Genomic DNA, 23,054 nt, shown 5'->3' on the forward strand with positions numbered 1-23,054 from the left:
TGGTCCCCTGCTTCGCCGGCTCCGCCTCAGGGGAGGCCGCCGGACTCCTGGTCCCCTGCTTCGCCGGCTCCGCCTCAGGGGAGGCCGCCGGACTCCTGGTCCCCTGCTTCGCCGGCTCCGCCTCAGGGGAGGCCGCCGGACTCCTGGTCCCCTGCTTCGCCGGCTCCGCCTCATGGGAGGCCGCCGGACTCCTGGTCCCCTGCTTCGCCGGCTCCGCCTCATGGAAGGCCGCCGGACTCCTGGTCCCCTGCTTCGCCGGCTCCGCCTCATGGGAGGCCGCCGGACTCCTGGTCCCCTGCTTCGCCGGCTCCGCCTCATGGGAAGCCGCCGGACTCCTGGTCCCCTGCTTCGCCGGCTCCGCCTCAGGGGAGGCCGCCGGACTCCTGGTCCCCTGCTTCGCCGGCTCCGCCTCAGGGGAGGCTGCCTGAGCTTGGTTTCGTCTGCTTCGCCGGCTCCGCCTCAGGGGAGGCCGCCGGACTCCTGGTCCCCTGCTTCGCCGGCTCCGCCTCAGGGGAGGCCGCCGGACTCCTGGTCCCCTGCTTCGCCGGCTCCGCCTCAGGGGAGGCCGCCGGACTCCTGGTCCCCTGCTTCGCCGGCTCCGCCTCAGGGGAGGCCGCCGGACTCCTGGTCCCCTGCTTCGCCGGCTCCGCCTCATGGGAGGCCGCCGGACTCCTGGTCCCCTGCTTCGCCGGCTCCGCCTCATGGGAGGCCGCCGGACTCCTGGTCCCCTGCTTCGCCGGCTCCGCCTCATGGGAGGCCGCCGGACTCCTGGTCCCCTGCTTCGCCGGCTCCGCCTCATGGGAAGCCGCCGGACTCCTGGTCCCCTGCTTCGCCGGCTCCGCCTCAGGGGAGGCCGCCGGACTCCTGGTCCCCTGCTTCGCCGGCTCCGCCTCAGGGGAGGCTGCCTGAGCTTGGTAAGATCCTGTGGGACTTCCAGATACAGACGGACAGAATGGTAATGGAGAACCAACCAGACATTGTGGTGGTGGACAAAGAGCAGAGGAAAGCCGTTGTGGTTGTCATAGCAACACCGAGTGACTTCAACATCAGGAAAAAGGAACACGAGAAACTAAAAAAATACCAGGGGCTCAGAGAAGAGTTGGAGAAGGTCTGGAGGGTGAAGATATCAGTGGTGCCCGTGGTCATTGGGGCACTCGGGGCAGTGACCCCCAAACTGGAGGAGTGGCTCCAGCAGATCCCAGGAAATACATCAGACATCTCAGTCCAGAAAAGTGCAGTTCTAGGAACAGCAAAGATATATATATATATATATCCTATTTATCCTTTATTCTCTATCTATCCTTTATTTATCCCTCATCCTTTATATTTATTATTATTATTATTATTGTTGCTGGGTTGTTTCTTTGTTCTTTGTTTTTCTTTGTTTTGTGCACCATTCCTTGTACTGTATTAAAAACTGTACATGGCCATTAAAACATTTCTGATTCTGATTCTGAAATCAACTCCAGGATGAAGAGAAAACAAGAGTTTTCATAGGAATGATTCAATTCTTTTATTCTCTTTAGTAGCAAAATGTTTTCACACAGAAACACCTTTTTCTTTAGTCCAAGAACCTTAGTCATGACTTATACATTTCATGCTGAGTCAGCAGTTTACATGGGCGTTACATAATAACACAAAGGCAGTGAGGCAAACCAAAGGGACTGAAATATGGTTCCTCATGGGTCTCCCACAGGTTCGACTTCCTGTTTTAGTTTCCTTTTTAACAATATACATACAGTATATAATGCTCTTTTATCTGTTCAATACAAGTAATAATTATATTTTATATAATTTTAACCTTTTCAAAATGTTTCTTTATTTTATTCTTATTTGTAATGAACAAGTTACACAATTAGTATTTGTCTAAAGCAGTGGTTCCTCTTCTTTTGAATCATGACCCTATTTTATATCACTATAAAATATTTATTTATTTATTTATTCCTAGAATTAGTCTTTAATCATGTTTGTTATAGTGTTACAAATGTAGAGAATCGCAGATTACTCTATTTTATTTGTTTTATTATTTTTTTCTTATTTATTCTCTTTATTTACTTTAAACTGCATTTTATTTAAACTAAATTTATATTTGAGAAAGTGAAAGCATAGAATACAGTTGTTTAAAATGTGTTTTAGTTTAAACAAAAATTAAAAAATAAAATAAATTTTTAATCAGTATTTAATTTGGTGGATTAATAGATACTCCAGGTGATCCCACATGGGGTCATGACCCAAGGTTGAAAAACACTGGTCATGTGATTGCAAACATGTCTCAATCCTAATAGAATATTCTATTCTTTTAATTACAGAAAGATAGTGATTGACTTTATCAAAGCAACGATGTATTTTTATTTAAATATTAGTTATTTAATTGATAAGTGAAGGTGTTTAAAAAGTCTTTAGTCGTTCTGTTTAATGTGTAACGTGTCTAATTTATTTATTTAACCCTAACTGTTCTGGAAGTAAATGATGATTATCATAAAGCTTAATTTTATATTGATCAGTCCTTTTTTGATGTGGTCTGTGTAAGTCTAACACAGACAAAACTGCTCCATTTCAAATGTTCTTAGTTTTTGACATCACAAGTTAAATCAGTGCTGCCAGATCAGATTGACATCTTAGAATCCGCCCATTCCACTAAAACAGTAGACTATCATCTGGAATGGACTCTTCCTGTAATCAGTAAAGGAGATGATGATAAGAACGCTACGTAGCAGATCCGATAAGTGTTGGAAGGAGCTGACTCAGCTGCTTTTGCTGCTGTACACGGCGCACACAGTCCATGAAACAATGTTTTTCTGACTCACAATAGTCGATTAAATATCCATGTGTTTCACTGTAAAGTGCAGTTTTTTGGCTGAAAACATTGATTAGAAGGTGAATAGCAAAAGAAAACTGCGAGTGATCAACTGTTATGTAAAGTAGGCGTCTACAGACATGTATAAGTAGGCCACAGAACAGCCCGTTTTTAGATTAGCTCAGAACGTCACTTTTCAGAGGCTAAAACTCCAGAAAACAGGTGAGTTTGGGAAAATTAACCTCAAATACTATTAGACTCTTACTCTTAGAACAATGGGTGAAAAATAGCATAATACTGGACCTTTTAATAAAAACACATTAAAATGACTTTTTAGAATGATTTTATATATTTTGTCATAAACTATGGATAAACAAGATATGACTCATGTTGGTTGATGGTCACGGCCTGTAGCTTTAAATAACTGGTGCATTGTGGGAGGTACAGTGAGGTAAAAAAGTATTTATTCAGCCACCAATTGTATAAGTTCTCCACTTAAAAAGATGAGAGGCCTGTAATTTTCATCATAAATAAACCTCAACTATGAGACAACATGAGAAAACAATCCAGAAAATCACATTGTAGGATTTTAATGAATTAATTGGTAAATTATGGTGAAAAATATTTATTTGGTCAATAACAAAAGTTAATCTCAATACTTTGTAATGTAGCCTTTGTTGACAATGACAGAGGTCAAATGTTTTCTTTAATGCTACGTTCACACCAAACGCGGTTTCTGTGGGACTGTTCGCGTCTGTCGCGTGAAACCTTCCACAGGATTCGCGGGATCAAAAAATGTTTCCCTATTCGCTTCATTCATGTCTGAAGCGAAGCTCCGCCCACCAGACTCCCAAACGGCGACAACCAGGCTGTGTTTGTTTCCACCATCAACTATGGAGGACCTCCGTTAACTCACTGCTCCTAACCTCAGAAGGGGAAGAAACGTCGGCTTTCCTGGCTTCACCAGGTGAACCAGCGCCACATCCAACTAGGTGAGCTTCACTACCTGCTTCAGAAGCTACACCTGGATGATGACTGTTTCCAGAGGTACCTGTGGATGACCACGCCCCTATCAACGACCTGATGGGTCTGATTGGCCCACGGATGTCCCCCAGGATACCAACTACCGGAGCTCCATCTCTGCAGCATAAAGACTGTCTGTCTGTCTCTGGTAAGTTTCATAAGCAACTGAAGATGTTATGATTCATCAGACACATCTCTTAAATACACAATAAAGATAAATACTATATTAATCCCTGCTTTATTATTGTTTTTATCATAAATATATTACAACTAAAATAAAAGTTAATCATTATAATAAATTATTTACTATTGTTATTTTTTGTCCTCTGGAGATCTATTCTGGAAGATTTGTTTCATTAATATTTATTGTTTTTAACTCATATTATTAATAAATCATTTATTTACTACTGTTAATTATTGTCATGGTAACACATTCTGGGAGATAAGGCCTGTTCTCTCTCTAATCTCTCCACCTTTTATGCACACGTAGACACACCCACATTATATATATCTGATTATCAATGATCTGAGCTTTTCTATGTTGTTCACTGTGCAGGTATCTGGCCACAGGTGACTCCTTCAGGACCACAGCTAACAGATATGGACGAGAGGTCTTCACATCTTCTCTACAGGAGCCGTTCCATGGCTAGACATATTACACCAGAACACCCACAACGACTATTTAAAGAGCCAACCACATACCTCTATAGAGCAAACTTCCTACTGTATTAACATGTGTATAATAAATATGGAAGAATGAGAAGAGAAACGTCTGTCAGCTTCATTTTTAACCAGAAAGAAATAATCACAGAAACCTCACCTCTGAAATTAATTTAAGGCATTAAAGGTCTCACAGAGAATCAATATGAGGAAAATATATATTCTTGTATGAACAAAATATATAACCTTGATGTGGTGAACACATAGCTGTTAATATGCATTGATAGAAATGAAAAAGAAAGCAAAAGTACACTTTAAAATGTGTTTTTAATCAACAATTCTGAAAGAACACCATGTACATTAACATAATACCTCAATTTTAAACAAACTATTTACTTCAATATTATAATACTTACATAATAAACAAACTAGTATAAACAACTATTCACAATGTGGTTCCTGCCATGCAAAGAGTCCCGCCCACCCCAGCCCATCCAGACCAATCAAAAACCTAATTAAAATATTCCAAATTTAGTGTTACCGGATGATAATCAAGAAGTTTATAACTTTGAAATTTAACGTTCCATAAATTCTGGTGGCACTTTTTACAGGATAGGAAGCAGGTCTGAGAAACATCTCATCCTCAGTCAGAGCTGGTGGTGAGGAGGTGGTCTCCTGAAGGTCTGTAGGATAAGCTGCTCCACCTCTGTTGGAGAGCCTTGGCTGGACCTCTTCTTTGTTCTTTTTCCTTAAAAATAAACAAACATTATATATATATATATATATATACATAAAATAGCTTATCAAGTCACTGTTACTTAAATAAGATCATAGATATATTTTAATTAAACATTAAATGAGGTAATGATCAACATTGTCATCACTGATATAACAAACATTTATAGATACATTTTATTTATAACAGAATGCAAAACAACTTCTGTCATGTTCATATCAGATGGTTTGGCTGCACTTGTTTCTGCAGGAGATGCTGCTGTAGCACCATCACCATCATCATCATCATCATCATCACCATCATCATCATCATCATCTTCTCCTGCTCCCTGAACACTATCTGTTCCCTGTCCTTCTCCATCACTCATCTGATTGTTTACCTCTGAGTGACAGCAAACACAATATATAAACACATGACTATACATTTTAAATCACTATACTAGATTTAGATCCCCCACTAGAAGAAGCCCTGTGATGCATAAAGGCCTGAATATTAACCTGGTATATATTTCTATATGTCTGCACTGATAAACAAACCTCCAGTCTCTGATGGTTGACCATACTCTGTGGTCCTGTCTTCCTCAACCCTCTACCCCATGTTACTGCTTGTCTCTCGCGGTGAAACAAAGGGGTCTATGAAGGACATGACCACAGGGTATTTCCACAGTTTAGATGTTCCTGCAGATGACCCACTACGGTTCTACTGACTTTTTTTTCCTCTCATAACCCATAAGTGAAAATAGCTGGTGTTAGCGGCTAATGCTATCATTAGCTAATGCTATCCTCGCTCACTGCTGACTTTCAAAGATGAAAACTACAGAGAACATTTACCTGCTGCTCCACCTCCTCGATGGTTCTCCTCCACATCAAATCCTTCCTGGTCCTGGTTAAAATAACAGGCCGTGTCATACAGCTCCCTGTGGTCACACACCGCTACCATTAGCTTCTCCTCAATGGTTGAACGGGGGAAAATACTGGTTTCCGTGTTGCCTGCCTGACGTCATTGCCAACAAGGACTCTGATTGGCTTTCACGCCTGCGCGTCACACGAAACAGCCGCTGGAGTTCAATATTTTCAACTCAAGCCAACGGCGAATAACACGATAATCGAAAGCGCGCTAACATCAACCATCGTGAAACAGTCCGCACCGCCCCGCGAATAATCCGCCTCCCAGCGCGTCTGAAGCATAGACTTTGTATGTAATCTGTTCGCTTGTGCCGCAAAAAATGCGTTTGGTGTGAATGCAGCATAATTCTGAAACCCACTTTGAACTTATCATATAGGAGTGATTTTTATTTTTGTATTTTTAACTTAAACATTTCCTCCACACTATTGCAGTTTAGATAATTAAATGTGTCATAAGATCACTTTTCAACACAAATAAATGAGGCACCGGGATTTAGATTTAACATTTACATTATATTTTTATGAGAGAAAAATTCTCACAAATATTGCTGTAAATCTGGTAAAAAGTAACAAAAATAATTCACGTGCATTTTTTAATTGTAGTTCAAAAGTTGCTGTTTATTTGAGCTTAATCAACTTTACAATCACTGCCTCATATTAATAGAGATGAGATTATTCTTTGATGTTTTAAACTTCTTGTTTTAAAGATTGAAAACATCATTTTGATCAAATGATCATTTTTCATCCTGGAAGTCAAACGATGAATGATATCTTAGAGCAGGTTAGATGTTTAGATGTTTCGGAGGTTTACGTCATTCTAACTGTCATTAAAACGGAAGCGGAACCTTTGTTCTGCATCAGTCGGACTTATTTTTGTGACACACAGAGACTCGTCCAGTCCTCTGAGTGTTTTCGTCCAGTCCTCTGAGTGTTTTCGTCCAGTCCTCTGAGTGTGTGTAAGTAACGAAATCAAACGTGATCGACTTTGAAAGTTTCAATGTGTCTGAAGCGAACGGACGCTTCCGGTCCCAGTCCCACGGGTTCTTCACTCGCTAGCTGTAGCATTAGCATAGCCCAATTAGCACCCTAAAAAGTTCCCTCAAGAAACTTTAACTTTATTGTAATTAAACAGACACAGACGATTATTTATACAGTTACACATTCAGTTAATATTATTATTAATGTTTATATATAGTTATACATTCAGTCATTATTATTATTATACATTTATTTATATAGGTATACATTCAGTTATTATTATTATTGTTATTATTATTATTATTATTATTATTATTATTATAACATTAATGTTTATTTATATAGGTATACATTCAGTTATTATTATTATTATATCATTAATGTTTGTTTATATAGGTATACATTCAGTTATTATTATTATTATTATTATTATTATTATTATATCATTAATGTTTACTTATAGTTCTACATTCAGTCATTATTATTATTATTATACATTTATTTATATAGGTATACATTCAGTTATTATTATTATTATTATTATTATTATTATTATTATTATTATATCATTAATGTTTATATATAGTTATACATTCAGTCATTATTATTATACATTTATTTATATAGTTATACATTCAGTTAATATTATTATTATATCAATATATATTTTAATAGGTATACATTCAGTTAATATAATTATAATATCTTTAATGTTTATTTATATAGTTATACATTCAATTATTATTATTATTATTGTTATTATTATTATTATTATATCATTAATGTTTATATATAGTTATACATTCAGTCATTATTATTATACATTTATTTATATAGTTATACATTCAGTTAATATTATTATTATATCAATATTTATTTTAATAGGTATACATTCAGTTAATATAATTATAATATCTTTAATGTTTATTTATATAGTTATACATGTAGAAATATGAACCAGTTATTCCATGAAGACACATGAACATGCAGCTTAGCTTAGCATGTAGCTTAGCTTAGCACGTAGCTTAGCTTAGCATGTAGCAGTGTTACTGAGTGAGTTTATAGGTTACAGTTGTGTTCTACTAAAAACTTATGATGTCATCTCTGTGTTCTGTGTGTTTTCAGAAGCTGCTGGTGGACCATGAGTGGCTCTAAGCCGGACATCCTGTGGTCCCCTCACCACCCTGACCGATATGTCATCTGCGACTCTGAGCTGGGTTTGTACCGGATTGGACCGTCGAGCGGCGCTGAGGAAACGACGGCTACGCTGCTGGCCATCAACTCAGACACCCCCTATATGAAATGCGTGGCTTGGTACCCCAAACATGAGCCGGAGTGTCTGCTGGCGGTGGGCCAGGCCAATGGTCGGGTGGTCTTGACCAGCCTGGGTCAGACCCACAGCTCGGCGTGCAAAGAGCTGGTAGGGAAGGAGTTTGTTCCCAAACATGCACGTCAGTGCAACACCCTTGCCTGGAACCCTGTGGACAGTAACCTGCTTGCTGCGGGGCTGGACAAACACCGGGCTGACTTCTCCGTCCTCATCTGGGACGTCAGCAGTAGGATGGCTCTGGACAGTGGCGCCTCCGCCAATGAGAAGCTTCGCCTCTCGTTGGCAGAGGCGGACTCTGGCTCGGTGGTGACAAAGCCGCTGTATGAGCTCGGTCAGAATGACGCGTGCCTATCGCTGTGCTGGCTGCTGCGCGACTCCAAGCTGCTGCTGGCCGGAATGCACCGGAACTTGGCCATATTCGACTTGAGGAACACCAGCCAGAAGACCTTCGTCAACACCAAAGCCATCCAGGGCGTGAGCGTCGACCCGCATTTCCACGACCGCGTGGCCTCCTACTACGAAGGTCAGTTGGCCATTTGGGATCTGAGGAAGTTTGAGAAACCTGTGCTCACGCTGACCGAGCAGCCCAAGCCCCTCACCAAGGTACCTCACTCCCAACGCAACATGTTCAAATCAGCCTCAGTCGTATTTAAGCTGCAGACTAAGGTTAAAGTTTATCCTCTTCTGTTTTTACAAATGTGTCCTAAAAGCTACTAAATGTCCTTATTAGTAGATCTATGTCCAACAAAACACATCATTATGAACCATAATCATATAATTGCCTTTTGAAAATGGGACTGCTTTACAGTTTTCGAGCTTGTGTTCCTCCATCTTGAAATCATATGATTGATGATGTCACACGGCCCCACTGCCTGTAAATATCCCATCGTTTTCTATTGGAGTGAAACATTCAGCCTGATATTTACATCATTTAGCAACTTTTTTGATCATTTAGTAGCTTTTTAGATCATTTACCCCACCCACACCCTGCAAGACTGCTGCTCTGTAGACAGTGCCGTGTGCTGCTGCCGCCGCCGCCCTCGCCCTCCTTTCCACAGAAACAACCTCAGGCTTAGCTTTTGTTTGGTCAATGTCTTAGTGTTTGTTTGGTCAGTGTCAGGTCAATGTGATAGTTAGCTGCTGTTATAGTTAGCTGCTTTGACAGTTAGCTGCTTTGACAGTTAGTTGCTGTGACAATTAGCTGCTGGTATACATAGCTGCTGTGATAGTTAGCTGTTGTTAGCTGCTGTGATAGTTTGCTGTTATTATAGTTAGCCATTGTTAGCTGCTGTGACATTTAGCTGTTGTGACAATTAGCGACAATTGGTATACATAGCTGCTGTGATAGTTAGCTGTTGTTAGCTGCTGTGATAGTTAGCTGTTGTTAGGTGCTATGATAGTTAGCTACTGTTATAGTTAGCTGCTGTTATATTTAGCTGCTGATATAGTTAGCTGTTGTTAGCTACTGTTATAGTTAGCTACTGTGATAGTTAGCTGTTGTTAGCTGCTGTGATAGTTAGCTGCTGTGATAGTTAGCTGCTGTTATAGTTAGCTGTTGTTATAGTTAGCTGTTGTTAGCTACTGTGATAGTTAGCTGTTGTTAGCTGCTGTGATAGTTAGCTGCTGTTATAGTTAGCTGTTGTTATAGTTAGCTGTTGTTAGCTACTGTTATAGTTAGCTGCTGTTATAGTTAGCTGTTGTTGTCTTACTTCATTCTGCTGCTGAGCTGCTCCATCGGTTTTTAAAAGTGCTCGGATCGGCCGAAAGTGACATCAGCGGAAAACCCTGGACACCTCTTCTAGTCTGAATATGTGTAATAATAATAATATGAACACTATTAAAACACTAACGATCTCTGGAATAAATTTGCAAACGCTGTTGGTTGGAAATATCAATAGAGTGGATGAGCCATAATTAATGATAATATCGCTGCTTCCAACTGTGCATCAGAAACGTGTCCTTTTCGCTTTAGCTGGTGTTGGGCACAGAATGTCCTCACGGACATTTCAGAGGATTTAGAGACTCCTAAGTGTTCCAGAGATAAAGATATCTCAGAATTCAATCTCTGGTCTTTGGAGAGAGCAGACGTGTTTTCATTCGCTCCGATAACACGACCTTGGCTACAGCTGGCTACAGCTGAACAGCCTGAAAAATTGGGCCCAAGACTGAAGGAAAATGGTGAAAAAACCGCAGGGAGGCCCTTCAGAACCCAATTCGGGTTTGGAAGAGGTCAAGGAGATGATACGCGAGGGTCTACGAAACCTATCTGCCGAGATAAAGTCGTTGGAAAAGACGCTGGAAAACTCACTGGAAAACCTACAAAGCGAAGCAAAGGTACTGAAAGAAAAGAATGAAAGAAATGCTGAAGAGATAAAATTGTTGAACGCCAGGGTTGAACAGCTGGAACAAAAGGAAAGAGAGAAAGATGTCATCATCACAGGCCTAAAGATAAAACCCAGGAGTTATGCGAGTGACGAAGAAACAAAATCGATTGAACAGCAGGTCATTGACTACCTGGAGTCGAAGGACATTGTCCTGAACCCTGACAACATCAACTCCTGCCATCTCCTGCCAAAGAAAAATGATAACAGAGCTGTAAAAATAACCATCACGAATATGAAATTCAAAGGAGAACTACTGAGGCAAGGAAGAAAACTGAAGGAAACAAAGGTTTTTATTAATGAAAGCCTGACAAAGAAAAATGCAAGCATCGCATGGAAGGCACGCCATATAAAAAAAGGAGGAAAGATTCTAAAGACGTGGACAAGGAACTGCAGGGTTTACATCACACCACTGGGAGAAGAGAACGGAAAACCAATCCTCATCAAAACGATGGAGGACTTGGGAAAATACGAAGGATCCACCTAAACAACAACATTACTGACAGAAGGTTTTCCTTGCCGCCATGATGAATTCATGTTGGGTGTGGGATACATATGTATGTGTATATACGTATATATGCATATGTGTGTATCCATAAAATGAAGAGTCCGTCCTTAAGACTGCTCTACTGTAAAGTGCCTTGAGATACCATTGGTTATGATTTGGCGCTATACAAATAAAGATTGATTGATTGATTGATTGATTGATGGTAATCATGGATATGGACCCAGATCTATATAAACACTGGAAACAAAACTCAGACTGTGATTATTTTACGGAGACTGAATTAAATGTGGAAACCAAGAGTAAAAAAGGTCTGTCATTTATTCATTTCAATTGCTAGGTGGTGGGGTGATTAAGGATTACATTAAATTTAAATTCAAAGTGTTTATTGTCATATGTGCAGTTAGAAACACGTTTTCCTGTACAATGAAATTACTACCTTGCTTATGAACTAAGATGTAATACAATGAAATTACTACCTTGCTTATGAACTAAGATATAATAATGTGTTTATACAAGTTAAATCTAACAGTGGAAAATACAACACTGCCAATAGAAGTAACAACAGCTGGATTAATCTTGATGTAGAGACAAAACAAGCTGCAAACTTGTGTGTCCAAAAGAGACATTCCCGAGTGGTGACATTATGGATGAAAAGGGAAAACACCTTCGAAAGAGGAACTATTCTTTAACTGGAGGAATGCTAACAACGTCTGGCAGGGAACAAGGCCAACACGAACAACAATAGCAAGGAGGAGGAATAAAAAAAATTAAAAAAAAAGACAACACTGACTCCAGATAAGAATACACAAAAAAGGACTGTTCAGAACAACTCAAGAATGTTTGACCAGAGAGACATGTAAACCCATGTAAATTTGCGATGGTAAAACAGGGGACGGGACCCAGATAAGCAAACTGCTTCTCTCGTCTCCTTTTTCGGAATGTACAAAAAAAAAAAATGTAAAAAAAAAAAAGTGAATGTAACCATGTCAGAAATAAACTGAATAAATAAATAAAAAAAATAAAAAAAAATAAAATGTGTTCGTATATTCCTCCAGTCCAGCCATGACACAGCTTGTGTTATCGGACAGGTAACTGACACGGGTAACGCTTCACTTCCGGGTCACGTACTTTGGCCAGTCGGTAATGGAGAAAACAAATGAAGGTGATAGTTTTCCGTTTTTTGTGTTTTTGTTACGAATGATTCACGGATTTTCATCCTGTGAGTTCTGAGTGCTGTGACTAGGGATGTAACGATTCACTCAACTCCCGATACGATTCGATTCACGATACTGGGTTCACGATACGATTTTCTCACAATTTATTTTACAAAATGGGACTGTAGACAAATTTTTTTTTTTGGGAAAAAAACTAGAAAATACTGTATTATTTTCCTTTTATTTTTCATTGTCAAAAGAATTCCTTGATAAACTATTCAAAACAATGCAATTTAACTAAAAATAAATCTTGAATGAAATAAATAAAGGAATAATACAAATGAAAATGAAGCCTATTAATTTAAATTCTGGTTCTATAATAAACAATGCAAAACTACATAATAGTTATTTTTCTTTTTAAAAGTGCAACTGAAAATGTATTTAGTGCCTTAGCAATTGGACTTTAAAAAAAAAAAAACCGCAAAAATATCTTGCAGTGAAGAAGAGAAGCTATGCTAGCAGACAGAGCTAATAGAAAAACGTGACTTTTACAGATATTCAAGTAATATTACAGATATTCTGTCGGTGCTAAAGAGGTAATGAATCATTTATTAACATATTTAAGAGTAGAAGGCCGCCAGAAAGAAAGTAGTAGCAGACTCCGCCCACCGCCTACACTTGTGGATAGCGCCCTCTGCTGGTTAAAAAAAGTACTGCGATTCAATTTTCAGAAAATCGATATCAACCGTGATACCTATGAATCGATTTTTAACTGCCTTGCGATTAATCGTTACATCCCTAGCTGTGACTAATAGTGGTGTGTTGTTGTTCTCAGGTGGCTTGGTGTCCGACACGGACTGGCCTCCTGGCCACGCTTACCCGGGACACTAACATCATTCGTCTGTACGACATGCAGCACACGCCCACGCCCATCGGAGACGAAACTGAGCCCACTATCATCGAGCGCAGCGTACAGCCCTGTGACGGGCAGATTGGCAGCTTTGCCTGGCACCCCTCCTCCCAGAACCGCATGGTGGTGGTGTCGGCGACCAACCGTGTCATGACGGACTTCACGGTGTTCGAGCGCATCTCCCTGGCCTGGAGCTCCACCTCCTCGCTTATGTGGGCCTGCGGCCGACACCTGTATGACTGTGCCGAGGACTCGGGCGGAGGAGAGGGGAGCGCCGAGAGAGACATCGCCACGAAAATGAGGCAGAGGGCGGGGTCCGGGTACGGCCACGACACAGTCCAGCTGTGGAGGAACCATCTGCTGGCAGGGGGGGACGACCCCCAGCTCAAGTCTCTGTGGTACGATCTGTCCCATATCCTTTTTAACACCAAAAGTATTTTAGCTCCGCCCATGAAGGAACAGGAGAATAATTGTGTTAATGACACACGGGAAGGTGTTAAATATATCATAAAGATTCGTTAGAACCAATCATACTATGATCTATGATCACAAATACCCTGCAGGTACTCAGCGTTGAGTGTATTTATCAACCTCATCATCAATCACTGAAGCCTGAAAGAACAACCACACATACAATGTGAAACAGTATAACATAGAATGAACCAGTATAAACCAGTATGAACCAGTATGAACCAGTATGAACCAGTATGAACCAGTATAAACAAATACAAACACGTATGAACTATTATAAACAAGTATGAACCAGTATGAACCAGTATAAACCAGTATGAACCAGTATGAACCAGTATAAACCAGTATGAACCAGTATAAACAAGTATGAAACATGTATAACATAGAATCAATCAGTATGAACCAGTATAACATAGTATAAACAAGTATGAACCAGTATAACATAGTATAAACAAGTATGAACCAGTATGAACAAGTATGAACTAGTATGAACCAGTATAACATAGTATAAACCAGTATAAACAAGTATGAACCAGTATAAGATAGTATGAACCAGTATAAACAAGTATGAACCAGTATAACATAGTATTAACCAGTATAAACAAGTATGAACCAGTATGAACCAGTCCATGAGTGTGTTGCTTCCTATGATGGTGATACATATGAAGCAGTATAACTTAGTATAAACCAGTATAAATCAGTATGAAGCAGTATAACATAGTATAAACCAGTATGAACCAGTATAAACCAGTATAACATAGTATAAACCAGTATGAACCAGTATGAACCAGTCCATGAGTGTGTTTCTTCCTATGATGGTGACACATATGAAGCAGTATAACATAGTATAAACCAGTATGAACCAGTATAAACCAGTATAACATAGTATAAATCAGTATGAACCAGTATGAACCAGTATAAACCAGTATAAGATAGTATGAACCAGTATAAACCAGTATGAACCAGTATGAACCAGTCCATGAGTGTGTTTCTTCCTATGATGGTGATACATATGAAGCAGTATAACTTAGTATAAACCAGTATAAACCAGTATGAAGCAGTATAACATAGTATAAACCAGTATGAACCAGTATGAAGCAGTATAACATAGTATAACATAGTATAAACCAGTATGAACCAGTCCATGAGTGTGTTTCTTCCTATGATGGTGACACATATGAAGCAGTATAACATAGTATAAACCAGTATAAACCAGTATAACATAGTATGAACCAGTATGAACCAGTATGAATCAGTATGAACCAGTATAAACCAGTATGAACCAGTATAAACCAGTATGAACCAGTATAAACCAGTATAAACCAGTATAAACCAGTATAACATAGTATAAACTAGTATGAACCAGTATGAACCAGTATGAATCAGTATGAACCAGTATGAACCAGTATAAACCAGTATAACATAGTATAAACTAGTATAAACTAGTATGAACCAGTATGAACCAGTATGAACCAGTATGAACCAGTATGAACCAGTATAAACCAGTATAAACCAGTATGAAGCAGTATAACATAGTATAACATAGTATAAACCAGTATGAACCAGTTCATGAGTGTGTTTCTTCCTATGATGGTGACACATATGAAGCAGTATAACATAGTATAAACCAGTATAAACCAGTATAACATAGTATGAACCAGTATGAACCAGTATGAATCAGTATGAACCAGTATAAACCAGTATAACATAGTATAAACCAGCATGAACCAGTATGAACCAGTATAAACCAGTATAAACCAGTATAAACCAGTATAACATAGTATAAACTAGTATAAACTAGTATGAACTAGTATGAACCAGTATGAACCAGTATGAACCAGTATAAACCAGTATAAACCAGTATGAACCAGTATGAACCAGTATAACATAGTATGAACCAGTATGAACCAGTATGAATCAGTATGAACCAGTATAAACCAGTATAACATAGTATAAACCAGTATGAACCAGTATGAACCAGTATAAACCAGTATAAACCAGTATAAACCAGTATAACATAGTATGAACTAGTATGAACCAGTATGAACCAGTATGAACCAGTATAAACCAGTATAACATAGTATAAACCAGTATGAACCAGTATGAACCAGTATAAACCAGTATAAACCAGTATAAACCAGTATGAACCAGTATGAACCAGTATAACATAGTATAACATAGTATAACATAGTATAAACCAGTATGAACCAGTCCATGAGTGTGTTTCTTCCTATGATGGTGACACATATGAAGCTTTGTGCTGAAGACTTGGAGCTGAAGATTCAGGGAAACAAACAGTCTTTGGTTTATTCTGGCATCAAGAACATTGTGAAGACCAGCTCAGGTAGGCGGAGTCACTGACGCCACGGACCCTTTGATTGGCTGCTTTACTTAATATATTGCGATTTGGTGCAGGTGCAACGGAGAGCCGACGTAGCTGGAGCGGCTCGGAGTGGCAGACAGACGTGCCTCGTTTCCATAGCGACGAGCGCTGCCTTGCTCTGAGGCTCTGTGGATGGATCAGCCGTGGCTCAGACATCGACGTGGAGACGTTCCTACGCTCGCTGGAGCAGGAAGGAGAGTGGGAGAGGGCGGCTGCCGTAGCTCTGTTCAACCTTGACATCCGACGAGCCATCCAGATCCTCAACACGGGGGCGTCAACCGCTAAAGGTTAGCTTGGAACGGCCTAAACATTGGGACACATGCACGTTGTCGCTTCGCCCTGTCATTACGCACGCACGCTGTCACTACGCACACACGCTGTCACTATGCACATGCGTTGTCTATGTACGCTGTCATTACGCACGCACTGGCTGATATCGTTCCGATACTAAAATTGTAGATATTATGTTGAAGGTTAATATTTATATAACCAATTGATTTGGGTCGGTTTTTCTCATCCCTACTGTTGCTGACTAATGTTTTGTCTTTGTGTAATATCAGATGATCAAACCTTTCCTAACATTCCACACTACAAAATAAGTCATAAAAGTATGTATGATTCTTGCTGATATCGGATCGCTATTGTATCGGCCAATACCCAAGGCTGCAATATTGGTATTGTATCGGAAGTGAAAAGGGTTGTATTGGGACATCCCCAGCACGCACACTGTCACTACGCAAGTTGTCATATGCACGCACACTGTCGCTACGCTAAGACCTACAATGAACATAACTAGCAAAACAGTATAAAACATGAGGCATATAAAAAGGATGCAGACAGGCCTTTGTAAAAAGGTGAATCTTTAGGCTACGTTTAAAAGAATCCACAGTCTGTGGAACATTCCACATTGACTCCAGAACGGAGGGTGTGTGATAGGTTAGTGACTAACTGTCACTTTAGTTTTTGAGATTCCCCTACTGAAGGTAGAACAAAACCTAACATCCTCATCTCTAAAGTCTCCCACATAAGAAATGGATTCTTAGGTTAAAACATTTTACTGCAAACATTGTTAAATTGATACATATTGTTATACATCTCAGACCTAAAACAGAAGAACAATATAACCTGGCCGTGTGGGAGTTAAGAAATATAAACTTATGTAGATTAATAACAAGCTCTGACAGCTTTGAAACTTGACACAATTGTGATCAGGAAGTTGCTTTGCCTATTAGAAAAAACTGGATGTGAATATCTTGATGTATGTAATATATAGAGACCTATGAACACTTGCCTAAAGTAAGCGGACATACACAAAATTATTATCTATGTAGAATATTCTCATTTACTTTGTAGTTGCTTGGTCATGGATTGTTGTAGAAACACATGATGGGGTTGTGCTGAATCCAGATATGTGAATATAGCATGCATCATCACTAACTGTATGAGGTGTCCCAAATGAAAGAAAGTGATACATTGACATAATCAAGTCTCCACAGCCCATTATCAATGGTGACAAGAATGTTGACCAATTCAATGTTACTGCAAATTAAGTCACTTGAGGTAAGCTCTACTCTGTATTTATAAATATTTTATTAATATATATTTCATATGACACCTTATACAGTTCATAAGCAATCAGCAACCTTTGGGTACTGTTAATGTTCCTAAATGGTGCTGATCTGTTGCTCAGGATGCTTTGTTCAGAGCGTGAAGCTGACTTTCAACTTCACCTAAATTGCATGTGTGAGGTTATGCGTTGGTTGCTGGAAGGACAAAGTATGCCAAGGACATGCCAGTCTATTTTGCAGAAATGAAATCCCTTGAACATGAACAACCACAAACATACACATTCATGCAGCAAGGAGGATTTGTTGTCCGTCGGTCTGAGGATCGAAGCTTCACCTATGTGGCTACCGCTCAGGCACTGGAGCAAACATCAACAGAGAAGGCAACAGTCAGGGTGGAGTTGTTGGCTTCACACTACCGAAGGGAGCTCTCACAAGATGGCTTATGACAAGACATGTGACAACAGCATATGTTGATGGCATGAAAGAGCCCAAGAGCACACAAGGTGCATAGAGCATCTAGAATGGACAGAGACGAGAGAGACATACAGAAGATAATGGAAGCTGTGGAGCAGAAGCAGAATCCCTTTGACCTTGATAGTGTTCCTGAGGAACTGATCAATATTGCAAGTGGTCAGGTTGCATTGAGAGAAAGTTGCAAAAGAGCTCTCAAACTTCCTCCAAGAGGGTGCAAAGCAGAATGCCGTCTTGACTGAACGTTTGACAAAATCAAAAAGAACAAAGAGCTTCTGGGACCCAGAGAAAAGAAACCAATGTACAACCTACATTCAATACACCTTCCAGAGTCCGATTCTCATCTCATTGTCAAATGTGATGATACAGATGTACTAGTTTTGCTTGTTTACTACGAGGGATGTAACGATTCACTCAACTCCAGATATGATTCGATTCAAGATACTGGGTTCACTATACGATTCTCTCACGATTTATTTTACAAAATGGGACTGTAGACAAATGATGACTGAAAAAATATTCCTTTATTTTTTGGGGGAAAAAAACTAGAAAATACTGTATTATTTTCCTTTTATATTTCATTGTCAAAAGAATCCCTTGATAAACTATTCAAAAAAATGCAATTTAACTAAAAATAAATCTTGAATGAAATAAATAAAGTAATAATGCAAGTGAAGAAGAAGCCGAATAATTTAAATTCTGGTTCTATAGTAAACAATGCAAAACTACATAATAGTTCCTTTTCTTTATGAAAGTGCAACTGAAAATGTATTTACGTCAGATATTTGTTTGGACCAGCAGAGGGCTCTGGTAACCCAGTGGTCGGTTGGCATGCAAATATCTAGTAGTGAAGAAGAGATGCTATGCTAGCAGACAGAGCTAATAGAAAAATGTGACTTTTACAGATATTCACTAGGGATGTAACGATTAATCGTAAGGCAGTTAAAAATCGATTCATAGGTATCACGGTTGATATCGATTTTTTGAAAATTGAATCGCAGTACTTTTTTTAACCAGCAGAGTGTAGGCGGCGGGCGGAGTTTGCTAATACTTTCTGTCTGGCTGCCTTCTACTCTTAAATATGTTAATAAATGATTCATTACCCCTTTAGCACCGAAAGAATATCTGTAATATTACTTGAATATCTGTAAAAGTCATGTTTTTCTATTAGCTCTGTCTGCTAGCATAGCTTCTCTTCTTCACTGCAAGATATCTGCCTGCCAACCGACCACTGTATTACCAGCGCCCTCTGCTGGTCCAAACAAATATGACGTAAATCAGTGTAATCACGGTTTTTTTTTTTTTTAAAGTCCAATTGTTAAGGCACAAAATAAATTTTCAGTTGCACTTTTAAAAAGAAAAAGAACTATTATGCAGTTTTGCATTGTTTATTATAGAACCAGAATTTAAATTAATAGGCTTCATTTTCATTTGTATTATAACTTTATTTATTTCATTCAAGATTTATTTTTAGTTAAATTGCATTGTTTTGAATTGTTTATCAAGGAATTCTTTTGACAATGAAAAATAAAAGGAAAATAATACAGTATTTTCTAGTTTTTTTCCCCCAAAAAAAATTTGTCTACAGTCCCATTTTGTAAAATAAATCGTGAGAGAATCGTATCGTGAACCCAGTATCGTGAATCGAATCGTATCGGGAGTTGAGTGAATCGTTACATCCCTAATATTCACGTAATATTACAGATATTCTTTCGGTGCTAAAGGGCTAAGTAATCATTTATTAACATGTTTAAGAGTAGAAGGCGGCCAGAAAGAAAGTAGTAGCAGATTCAGCCTGCCACCAACACTTTTGGACGAGAAGGATATATATATAGCGCCCTCTGCTGTTTAAAAAAGTATTGCAATTTAATTTTCAGAGCATCAATGTGAACCGTGATACCTATGAATCGATTTTTAACTGCCTTATGATTAATCGTTACATCCCTATTTACTACTCAAGCAAAGGGATGTTTGGATCCTCAGAAGTGTTCATGCACTCGGACATCGCCTAAAGGAAATATTTGTTCCAGTTTGTTCAATTGCTCAGAGTCTTGGAGCAGTTCTTTGTGAGTTCAATAGTGGTGTGTTTCCAGAGTTATGTCACAAACAAAATGTGCTTAGGGCTGCATGGACCAAGAAAATCGTCCAGCTGGACAAATTAAGAATCTACTTTGATGAAGACTTCACTCCATCAGTCTTTAAGGAACGCGAGAAGTACAGAGACGTGCGTAAAGTGCTACGTGCAAGGAAGATACGGCATCACATCTTGTTTCCAGCCAGACTGAAAATATTCTGTGAGGATGGTAAAATTAAAGTGTTTGACGACTCAACAGCTGCCGCGGAAGACCTGCGTGAATTTGGTATTTCAATGGATTTACCAGCGGAGGTTCCAGATTTGGACGCAATGCTTCACGCAACGGCTGGCAGACAACCAGTTCCTACAAGAAGAGGAGACCTGAGACCGAGACGATGGATGCTGTGAAAGCTTTACTGGGACGCAAGAATTTCAATGGAAATACCCGATGAGTATGATAAATAACGTAGATTAAAATCCAAGAACGACGCGCGCGGTGCTCATAAGGTAATGATCAACTTTTTCATCTCTCGCATCACAAACTTTCTGTTGGCTTTGGTTTATGCTACACTGCAAGATTATTTGAGACAATTGACTGGATGATTGATGATGCCCAATGCTGGGCTCAAACAATAATTGTTCTTTAAAAATACATAATTTTGAAGCAGACCTTGATCCAGAAAAGAATGTTTTATTTAAGTTTGTTTTCTTGTAACTATTACAGCGAGGAATAATTTAATTTAAAAATGGAAACTGGCTGTAATTTTTCTTTGACACATTTTAATTGCAGAAGTTTATATGCAAACGTAAATAAAATTGATGAATATTTGAATACGTTGAAATATCAGTTTAATGTCATCCCATTTTCTGAGACCTGGTTAAATATAGAAAAGGATGTAGGTTTAAATGGTTATAAGGGAAAAGAGCTGTAGCATTGATCAAACACTTCAATGTAAAATGGTGGAACATACAGTATGTCTGTTATAATTGAAGGCCTTATGGAATGTGTAGCAGTAGAAATCAAAGTGGTGATGAAACAAAATGTGATCATTGTCTGTGTCTACAAAGCTCAAATATTGAAGAATTTAAAGAGAAGTTTACTGAATTAATTGATTGTAACTCATCAAACAAAACAATGCTGTTATGTGGGGATTTTAATATCAATTTTATAAATCCACACAATCTTACCACAACTAAGGATTAATTAAACAAAATGTACAGTAGATGCTTGTTTCCAGCTATAACTCAGCCCACCACAGTGTCATGCACTACTGCAACGTTAATTGACAATATCTTTTTTTATTGATATTGATATTATCCTTCATAGAGGTTTATTAGTCACAGATCTCAGTGATCACATGTTCATAGTTTGTACTAATGCTAAATCTAAATACATACAGAAGAGGAAATAAACTCATTTAGAAATGATTGGGGAAAGGTGTTTGTGTCAGATGTAAATGAGTCTTACAATGAATTTGTAAACACTTTTGTAAATCTCTACAATAAAAATTGCCCACTAAAATAATGTGAAAAGACGAATAAGTTGCCATGGTAACCCCTGGGCTACAAAGGTCATAATAAAGAACAATAAAATGTACAGAGACTACATGAAATACAGAACCCACATTCTTGACACTAAATACAAAACTTACAAAAATAAGTCAACAACCATATTGAGATGGGCAGAAAAAGACTATTATAAAAATAAATTAGAAAACAATAAGAACAATTTAAAAGAAACCTGGAAAATTCTAAATAAGGTAATAAGACCAAATGCCCAATCAAAGAAATGACCAGAATATTTTATGCACAATGGCAAACAAATAAATAATGAAGTTGATATAGTTAAAGAATTTAATTCCTTCTTTGTGAATGTGGGAGGCAACATTACAAACACTTCAGACAAACATAACCTCTGACCCCGCCCCCAAAACCAGCCAAACTATCATGAATGACAGTTCTGAAAGTGGAGGGAGTAGAATTCTACAATCAATGTACTTTAACCTTAATAAATTTACAGAAAGTCAGATTTTCACTATTGTACAAAAATGTAAACATAAATCTTCAGTGACTGTGATGAGTTAGACATGATTATAGACAATATACTGTCCTCACTCCTCTGATAGACATGTTTACACTTCCTTTCAGCATTTTCTCTCAAAAAATGAAAACTGCCAAAATAATACCATTATTCAAAAATGGTGATGATCATGTATTTAATAACTATAGACTAGTGTCATTACTGTCTCAGTTTTCTAAAATCATAGAGAAATGGTTCACACAGAAACTGGACTCATTTTTAGAGACAAATATCTTACTTTTTGAACACCAGTATAGATTCAGATCCAATAGATCAACTTCTCACTCATTTAACAGATGAAATATTAGCAGCAATTGTTAAAAATCAATATATTTGATACTGTAAATCATAAATTATTGTTGGCAAAACTAAATAATGATGGTATAAGAGGGCATGTGTATAAATGGTTAGAAAGTAATCTAAACAACAGACAATAATATGTTCAAATAAACAATCAGAAATCTGAGTGTAAAGCAATTATATCAGGAATTCCACAAGGTTCAGTAATTGGGCCAAAACTTTTCATTTTATTTATCAATGATATTTATGAGATCAGCAAAAACATGGATTTTCTTTTATTTGCAGACAACACCACTGTGTACAAAACCAGATCTGATCCAGAAAC

General features: G+C 38.6%; 1 protein-coding gene across 4 annotated transcripts in view; it reads left to right on the forward strand.

Moving 5' to 3' along the window:
• Window positions 1–6,966: 6,966 nt before the first annotated feature.
• mios (missing oocyte, meiosis regulator, homolog (Drosophila)) overlaps window positions 6,967–23,054 on the forward strand; it is a 60,752-nt gene continuing 44,664 nt past the window's right edge. For 2 of the 4 annotated variants that reach the window (XM_028442165.1, XM_028442164.1), the window contains exons 1-5: window positions 6,967–7,077; window positions 8,225–9,032; window positions 13,308–13,794; window positions 16,099–16,197; window positions 16,269–16,523. In XM_028442165.1, the coding sequence (XP_028297966.1) occupies window positions 8,241–9,032; window positions 13,308–13,794; window positions 16,099–16,197; window positions 16,269–16,523 (1,633 nt within the window). In that variant the 5' untranslated portion in view covers window positions 6,967–7,077; window positions 8,225–8,240. Of the gene's footprint in view, window positions 7,078–8,195; window positions 9,033–13,307; window positions 13,795–16,098; window positions 16,198–16,268; window positions 16,524–23,054 lie in introns of all 4 variants that reach the window. The other 2 variants (XM_028442166.1, XM_028442167.1) reach the window with 2 other exon arrangements.

Source organism: Gouania willdenowi, unplaced genomic scaffold, assembly GCF_900634775.1.
Source record: "Gouania willdenowi unplaced genomic scaffold, fGouWil2.1 scaffold_3_arrow_ctg1, whole genome shotgun sequence".
In the NCBI taxonomy this organism is placed as follows: domain Eukaryota; kingdom Metazoa; phylum Chordata; class Actinopteri; order Blenniiformes; family Gobiesocidae; genus Gouania; species Gouania willdenowi.